This window comes from Nicotiana tabacum, chromosome 6 (assembly GCF_000715075.1).
Source record: "Nicotiana tabacum cultivar K326 chromosome 6, ASM71507v2, whole genome shotgun sequence".
Taxonomy (NCBI): Eukaryota; Viridiplantae; Streptophyta; class Magnoliopsida; order Solanales; family Solanaceae; genus Nicotiana; species Nicotiana tabacum.
In genome coordinates, this window is record NC_134085.1 from 132277707 (window position 1) to 132286330 (window position 8624).

At 37.7% G+C, this 8624-nt stretch overlaps 1 protein-coding gene across 1 annotated transcript; it reads right to left on the reverse strand.

Annotated features, from left to right (window-relative positions):
• Nucleotides 1–219: 219 nt before the first annotated feature.
• On the reverse strand, nt 220–6512 carry LOC107785733 (uncharacterized). Its single transcript, XM_016607102.2, has 5 exons — nt 6428–6512; nt 6249–6370; nt 5477–5580; nt 1308–1370; nt 220–1211 (listed from the first exon to the last, which is right to left on the reverse strand). Exons 1-5 carry the CDS (start codon nt 6510–6512, stop codon nt 689–691), a joined length of 897 nt encoding a protein of 298 aa, XP_016462588.2. The 3' UTR covers nt 220–688.
• Nucleotides 6513–8624: the final 2112 nt, after the last annotated feature.

Consider the following 8624-nt stretch of genomic DNA (forward strand, 5'->3'; position numbering starts at 1 on the left):
AATTCAGAACTACAATTTCTACTTATTCACGTTCACTTCCTGGGATATTTAGTGCAAAATTAGAGGACTTAAACCTCTTTTCATATATGATGTAATACGGTTCCTCATGTTATGAAACTAAATTGAGGCACACTTAATAGTAACCAAATGCTTTAGAAACCAAAAGTAACACTCTAAAATTATATGAGCACAAAATATATAGGCATAAGGAAGAAACCATCAACAAAAATAAAATTTAATATTAGAACATGACAAAATATACAAGGAAACATCGGCAAGCAAATATCATCCATGCGAGTCTAAAGCAAGTATCTACTAATCTTTAATGTACCTTTAGTCGTTATTCAAGAAAGGGCTGAGCTATATTCTATTTGAATTATAATCAAACTCATAATGTATCCTCAAAATCCAACTCGTCGTCCTCCGATTCAAACTCATCCTCTATTTTAAACTCGTCTTCCGATTCAATTTCAAGTTGTTATACAAGAAATCCTTTTGGAGGCACATCAATGATGGTTGCTCGTAAATCATTCCTTACCAAGACAACTTCACCATTATCATCCGGCATAGATGGGCCTGCCAAATGTTCAGAAGACTCATTTTCATAACAGTGTATGGCATTAGATTCAATTTGGTCACTTATGCTAAACAAGTCTCTCGGGACAGTCTTCATAACAAAATGTTTATCTTAATCATATGGATCTTGCACATAAAAGCATTGGTATGCTTGATATGCTAGAATAAGAGGCTCTTCCTGATAGCATTTCTTGTTGAAGAAGACATAGGTAAAGCCATAAATATCTTCTTCAACCTCATACCAGTCGCACTTAAACAACACAACCTTAAAATGGCCATAGTAGTCTAACTCAACTATATCTATTATTCTGCCATAATAAGTCAAATTCGCATCAACTGGAGTTTTATCCTTTGAGCTTGCAAAGCTTGTCATTAGGACATCTAATGTAACACCACTATTTTGCGTTTTATGCCTTGCATCACGCTGCCTCGTATGGAATCTATATCCATTAATGAGATACCCAGAATATCTTTTGGCAATTGAATTTGGTCCTATGGATAACTGTTTTATCAGGTCGGACACATCCTCATGCAATACACGAGTTTCAAACCATTGAGAGAAGTTTTGACTATGATTTTTAGCGTTGCTCCATCTAGATCCTCGCCTCTGATTATTAACCTCCACCTCATGTTCTCTACAGAACAATAATTTTTATTTGTTAGAAAAAGATAAATAAAATAATTTTAGAATTATTTACGTAAAAGAAAATACTACAAGTGAACAAAATTACCTGATGTATTCTTGAACTTCATCACAATTGTTCAATATGTATGCATATGCCTGACATATTAACCTGTCATCTAAAACAATTGGATCACTCTTTTTGGCTCCTAAAGGGCAGCTTCTTTTAGGGAACAAACTAAAAGTTTGTGTATCATAACTACATTCATCATTATTTCGGGTTCTTCTATTAAATCTGGTTTGTACACTCCATGTAAGTATCTAGAGCACAAAATCAAACACTCTTCAACCAAGTATGCTTCAGCAATAGATCCTTCTGGATGATTTTTGTTGCGAACATATGATTTTAACGTGCACATATATCTTTTAGGAGGATATATCCATCGATTATGAATGGGACCTCTTAATCTTACTTCGTTTGCCAAATGAATAGGCAAACGAATCATTATATCAAAAAAAGTTAGAGGAAAAATTCGCTCCAGTTGATACAATGTTTCTCTAATCTCTATCTCCAAACAATCTAGATCTTCCAGTGCGATAACTTTTTGACATAAACAGCGGAAGAAGGAGATTAGATGAATCAAAGGAATAGTAACATGATCAGGAAGGATGCTTTTAATTGGTATTGGTAACAAGTAATGTAACATGAAATGGGCATCATGCGTCTTATAACCAGATAATTTTCTTTCGTCTAGTTGCACACACCTAGATATATTGGAAGCACTACCATCAAGTAGCTTTGCTGTTTTTAGAACATCACAAAAAACTGATTTCTCTCCATTAGCCATTGAGAATCACGCTTTTACATACTTTGTTCTCTTGACATCCTTTGTATCTTTTGGTTGAAGGTTCTTTCTAATGCCCATCTCTTTTAGATCATAACGAGCATTTGCATGATCTTTTGTCTTGCCAGGAATATCCAAAAGAGTTCCAATTACATTATCAACTATAGTTTTCTCTATGTGCAATACGTCAAGATTGTAACGTAATGAATTGTGCTGCCAATAAGGTAATTCGAAAAAAATTGACTTTTTCTTCCATGGGCCATCATTTGTTCTCTTGATCTTTTTCCCAAAGACATTATTAACATTTTGTAAGTCATTAAACACATCAGTTCCCTTTAACAAAGGCGGAGGAAGCCTAAATTCTATTTTCCCATTGAAAGGCCGTTTGTTGGATCTCCATGGATGATCCATTGGCAGAAAAATACGATGATCCATATAACACATTTTTCGACTATGTTTAAGATAGCAAGAATTAGTGCCATAATTACAACAAGGGCAAGCCAACTTCCCTTTTGTACTCCAACCAGATAACATAGCATATGCAGGGAAGTCACTGATTGTCCACAAAAGAGTTGCTCGCATTTGAAAGGTTTGATTTCTTGAAACATCATATGTTTCCACCCCAGACACCCACAACACATTTAACTCTTCTATTAGTGATTGTAAATAAATGTCAATGTCATTTCCAGGTGACCGCGACCTAGGTATAAGCAAAGAAAGCATACAATATTCTAGCTTCATGCACACCCAAGGAGGCAAATTATACACCATTAAGATAACTACCATGTACTCTGAGATATGCTCATGGTTCGAAATAGATTGAACCCATCACTTGCCAAGCCAAGTCTCAAATTGCGAGAATCTCTTGCAAAATCCGGATGAAAGCTATCAAAGTCTTTCCATGCTTGGGCATCAGCAGACTGCCTTAACTTTCCATCTTTAGAACGCTCCTTATCATGTCACCTTATTGTATCTGTTGTCTTTAACACATGAATAGCCTTTTGTGTCTAGGAATTAATGAAAAATGTCTCAAAGTTTTTGCTAAAACACGATGAGCTTTTTTAGAAGGCTCAACCTCGCTATCTGCTTCAGGATATTTAATATATCTGGAAGCTCCACAAACATGACAATATTCATCAGCCTTATGTTTATTCCTAAATAGCATGCAATCATTGGGACATGCATCGATTTTTCATAATCAAGACCGAGATCCTTAACTATAGACTTGGCATTATTGTAGGATAAAGGAATGTTCAACTTGGGCATCGCCTATTTCAATAACTCTAAAAGAGAAGTGAATGACACGTTACTCCATCCATGTAGACACTTCAACAAATATAGACGAATTGTGAATGATAATCTAGAGAATCCTTTACAACCAGGAAATAGTTCTTGGCTTGCCTCATCAACTAAGTTATAAAATTTATTGGCATCTTCATTTGGACCTTCATAAAGTCCTTCGGCTTGTGCAATATTTCTAAATTGATCATTCAATAAACCATTAATATCATCATATGAGTTCGTTTCATCACTCATGTCACCATCAACATTCATAGGGATTTCCCATTCCTCGTGATTAATCCATCTTGTATAACCTTGAACAAATCCATAGCATATTAGATGATCATATATTACATTCCTTTGAGTCCAACGAATATTGCAACACTTTGCACATGGGCACTGAATTTCCTCGCCTTGAGGATATCTATAAAGTTAAGCAGATTCTAAGAAAGATTGTACCCATCAATATACTCTTTGCTATACCTTGGTAAATCCATCCAATCCTTGGATGGAACATTTGAAACCCTAAAAATCAGATATTAATATCGAATCAACAAATATATAATCATTTAAGTATTATATATACATTACAAATAAATCCTAAAAGTCATGAGTAAGTTTTCAAAATCATATGTAAGGTAAGATGATAAGAATATCTTACCTAGTCATGACACATATGTTAAGCCAAACCTAACTTCAAATATAGATCTTCCTGAGCGTTGACTTTTGTTCTTGAAGAAAAAAAGTAAAATTAATAGGATCCACACAATAAGAAGATAAATCAACAAGATATTCTTTTGGTAGGGAGATAGGATATTACTCAACTGAATACATACTTATTAGTCCAAAACTCACATGTTAAATTGACTTCTTTGAGAATCAAAATCACAATAATTCATGAAAGAATAAGAACAATGAAATCAAAAGAAAAACAGAAAGTGAGCAAACAGTAGTATCAAATTCCTATTCAGCAATATTCATATTTCAGGAAGTGATCAAATAGTAGTGTCAAATTCCTTTTTGCCAATATTCTTGTTAACGTCTTCAAAAAAAGCTCAAACAAGAGAACCAACTTGAGTTAATAATCATTATCTCTAAAACTCAATAAGAAAGCTTCTATAAATTGCAAATTATATACTATTATGCAGTATACACTTCCTGTATCAATGGTTGGTTATACACCCAAGTTTTCATTACAATGGAGAAAGACTATTAACAAGAATAGGAAAGAACATCATGGAGGAGGTTACGGCAATGCGAGAAAAACTGGAGTCATCCATACATCACTGTCAATACAAGAAGGATGAGAGTCCAAACTTAAAACATGGACATCGAGACTGCGCAGTCCTCGTTGGTGTTTATGTCCAGATACAGAGGTCATCATGGGTACAGTAAAACAAATAGGCAATTACATGTACATGACGGGTAACCAAAAGTTCTGGAACAGAACATTTTTTTGGAATACCAAAACTTTAAGATGGGAATTTGGCAAGGTACTATAGTTTGAACACAACTGATAGAAGTAGTGAATGCTATTAGCAAGGAAATCCAAATACATCCAACTACTTCAACATAATAAGAATTTGATTCATACAATGGTTTGTCAACTTAAAGGGAATCCAATCAGCTACAAGAGCAAACAACAGGCCAGGACACTGAATTTTGTGTGCGACGCCAACTGTTTTTACTCTATTTTTGGACAACAGAGGCTCTATCACCAAGCTAATTGAGTATATTCAGGAAGATGGAATCTCAACAAAAATAACAAAAGCATGGAACCAACTCAGATACATGACAATCACTACATAAATACATTCGATGTATACTACTTGGATAGATCAAATTGTACGACTAAGTTTGAGTATCACTAACTCAAATTTGGTTATAGGAAATATGTATTACTCTTACCCAATGGGATCAAAAGACTACATACAATTTGTAATTTGTTTTGGTTTTTAAAATATACAAATAACAACCCTAGGCACTTTGCCTAGTGGAATTTTAAAAAAAATTAGAGACTTTTTCATGAGATGGGTTTTATCTAAATTAATTTTGTAGAGGCTTGTTTCAGTTCTTTCTTTCTTGGAATTAGCAAAGTAAAGAAAACAGAGATTGGTATAATATAACTATTTCTAAAAGCTTGAGAACTTACAATTCTAAAAGCAATAGAAGAGCAGCAACCAAGGATGAAGGAAACGTAGAAAAAGAAGCAGCAATTGACGGTATTGGAGCAGCGGTGGTGTGGAAACTGATTTGCTACTTATTCCTGTAGGGTTTTCCAAGTACTATTTTTGCTATGTATTCCTATAATTTTCCAAGTACTATTCGATCTTGGACTTATGAGAATTGGCGGAATATGAAGTATAATTTTGCTGGGAAATTTTTTGGAATTTTTTTTATAAGGAAGTTTTAGGGTACGCTTGCAAAGGGTGGCATTTAGGATGATAATATAGCAACCGTCCAAAAACATTGCAATATAATTTAAAAGTGTGGCCAAAAGTTTTATATTTAGGCAACACTTAGAAAATGTTATCTTTACAATTAAACGGAACGCTTTATAAGTGTTACCTTAAAACCCATTGCCAAAGACTCTATTCAAAGGTCACGCCTAAAAAGTGTTCCTACATATACTTTTGACAACACTTTATGAGCGTTGCTTAAATTAATGTGGCTATAGGCCTAAAATGTTGTAGTGGAAGAACCAGGTCCTTCTATAATCAGTTTAAGAGAAAAATTGGTCACCACACAAATCACCCCCTCTTGTGTGGTATTGAAGTATAAAACATCATGCATGCCTTGTTTAGGTTTGTGAAATCTACGCACATCTGCCATTTCCCGTTTTTCTTTTTTACCATGACCACATTGGCGACTCATTTGGGGTATTTTGATTCCTGGATGGAACCGTTGGCGAGTAGCTTATCCACTTCATCACTGACGGCCTCGTTGATTGTGGCGTTGAATTTTCTTCTTATTTGCCGCAGTGGTGGGTAGAGTGGGTTAACATTCAACTTGTGTCTGGCTACGTCTTTTGGGATACCAGGCATATCTGCATGGGAGAAGGCGAACAAATCGGCATTGTCAATTAAAAACTTATGAAATTTACCTGGTTCTGAGAGTTTATGTCCGATGTAAGACTTTTTGCTGCTGTCGTTGCTGTCTAGTTGGACGGGATCGAGGTCTTCTACCATTGACTCAGTGGCTTCCACGATGTCGGGGTCCCTGATGACGTCTATTTGTGCGTCGAATCCAGTCCTCGACTTCAGTAATTACTATGCTTTTGAGTCTGTTCCCTTTAGTTGTTGAGTGTATGTGTAATCCTGGCGGATACGATCGCATTCTTAGGTGGTGCGTTGTTCGCCTCGGATGCTGAATATTCCCCACGGAGTAGAGAACTTGAATACTTGATATAGGCTTGACGGGATAGCCCTCATGGTGTGTATCCATGGCTGCCCTATGATGGCATTGTAAGTTGTGTCTTGGTTCATGACGTGGAACGTTATATCTAGGGTAACGCCCCTGGCCAGAACAGGTACTGTTATCTCCCCAGAGGTTCGCTCAACTGCATTGTTAAAACCTGTTAGTATTATGCAACGTGGTACTATCTTGTCTTCGAGTCTCATTTGTGCGAGGACTCAAGGGTGGATAATACACGTGCCGCTTCCGTCGTCTACCATTATTCTTTTCACATCAGTATCTGAAATATGTAAAGTAATAACAAGAGCATCGAAATGGGGGAAAGTCAAACCGTCGGTATCTGACTTATCGAAGATGATACTATCTTCGAGGTCGTCATACCATTCGTGGGTGATCGACCGCTTCAGTTTGTGTATGGTGGTGAACTTTACATGGTTGATCATTGCTTCGTTGCCTCCGCTGTTAATCATTTAGATGGTGCGGGCAGGGGAGGGTGGCTTTGGAGGGCCCTGGTGTTGTTCACGTTCGCGGTCAAATTTGGCTCGTCTATGGTCTCTCATCAGTTCCCTCAGGTGCCCTTGGTTCAACATGTTTACTACCTCTTGCCGTAGAGCTATACAATCCTCGGTTTGGTGACCCCGCTCCTAGTGAAATTCATAGAGGACGTTCGACTTTCGGGTACTTGGGTCGGACTTCATCTTTTGTGGCCACTTCACCTTTGTGCCAAGCTTCTCTAGCATATACACTATTTTTAAAGGGGAAACACAAAAATTATGAGAGGATAACAGTGGAGGCATACCTCTTTCATTTGACTGAGTCCCTGTATGTGGCCTGGAAGGACCTGCCACATGTCGAAGAGACGGTGGGATGGTTGTTCTGATGTAGGGTTGATGTCTTTCTCGGTTGAGACGGGTACCTGACTGATCTCTTCGACCGTCGTTATGATGATCTTTTCTCGACTCCGTTTGAATTGATATCAATTGTTTGGTCGGACCGTTAAGGTCGTCCTCTTCGACTCTCACCTCGGCACAGTAGGCATTGTGGATTATTCTCAAGTGGTAGGAGGGTATTTCATGAGCGTGCTTAATAATTTTCTGGTTGCTCTCGACCCGTTCCTGTTCAACGCATTTTGGAAGGCCACTACCGCCATCCTTTCTAATACATTTGGTAGGCTCATTCTCACCATGTTAAACTGGGCGAGGAAGTCCCTGAGTCCTTCGCCAGGTGATTGCCTAACGACGAATATATCATTTACCTGGGTCTCCGCCTTTTTAGCCCCAGCATGGGTGGTGACAAACTTGTTGGCCATTTTTTCGAACGTTGTTATTAACCGTGTCGGCAGTTGTGAATACCAGGTTAGGGCTCCCCCCATTAGGGTTTTGCCGATCTTTTTTAGTAACACTGATGGTACTTGCTCCTTCGAAAGGTCGTTGCCCTTCACCGCTGTGATGTAATGGATGATGTGATCTTCGGGGTCTGTAGTACCGTCGTATATCTTCAAGTACGGTGGCATTTTGAAGGTCTTGGGAATGGCATGTGGAGTCGCTTCCTCGATGTACGGTTGTTTTACGAACCGGTCAATGTCTCGTTTTTGTAACAACTTTGGGACGCCCTATATCTTATCGACCCTTTCTTGATGCTCCCTCATCTGGTCGCAAAGTGCTTTGTTTTCATTTTTCATTTCTTCCATTTTCTTTAGAATGGCTGCAAGTGCATCATTACCTGCATAAACGGTGGTGTAAGTGTTACTTGTTTGAGGGGCGGGCTGCTCGCCAGTGATCGTTATGATATCTGCTTGCGCGGTGTTTCTGCTCTCCCTTTGAACGGGTTTGTCGAGTATGTTGTTTAGAGTGCTTGTCAGCCACTCTTCCAGTAGTTTTTTCACT

What these genes read in the sequence shown, in the direction of transcription:
- LOC107785733 (XM_016607102.2), bottom strand. Translation starts at nt 6,512, where the DNA reads ATGGTAGAAGACCTCGATCCCGTCCAACTAGACAGCAACGACAGCAGC. An exon ending in ACATAAACTCTCAGAACCAG is followed by an intron (nt 6,371 to 6,427) that starts GTAAATTTCATA and finishes TCTCCCATGCAG; the next exon opens with ATATGCCTGGTATCCCAAAA. An exon ending in CTTCTATTGCTTTTAGAATT is followed by an intron (nt 1,371 to 5,476) that starts GTAAGTTCTCAA and finishes TTTAGATGACAG; the next exon opens with GTTAATATGTCAGGCATATG.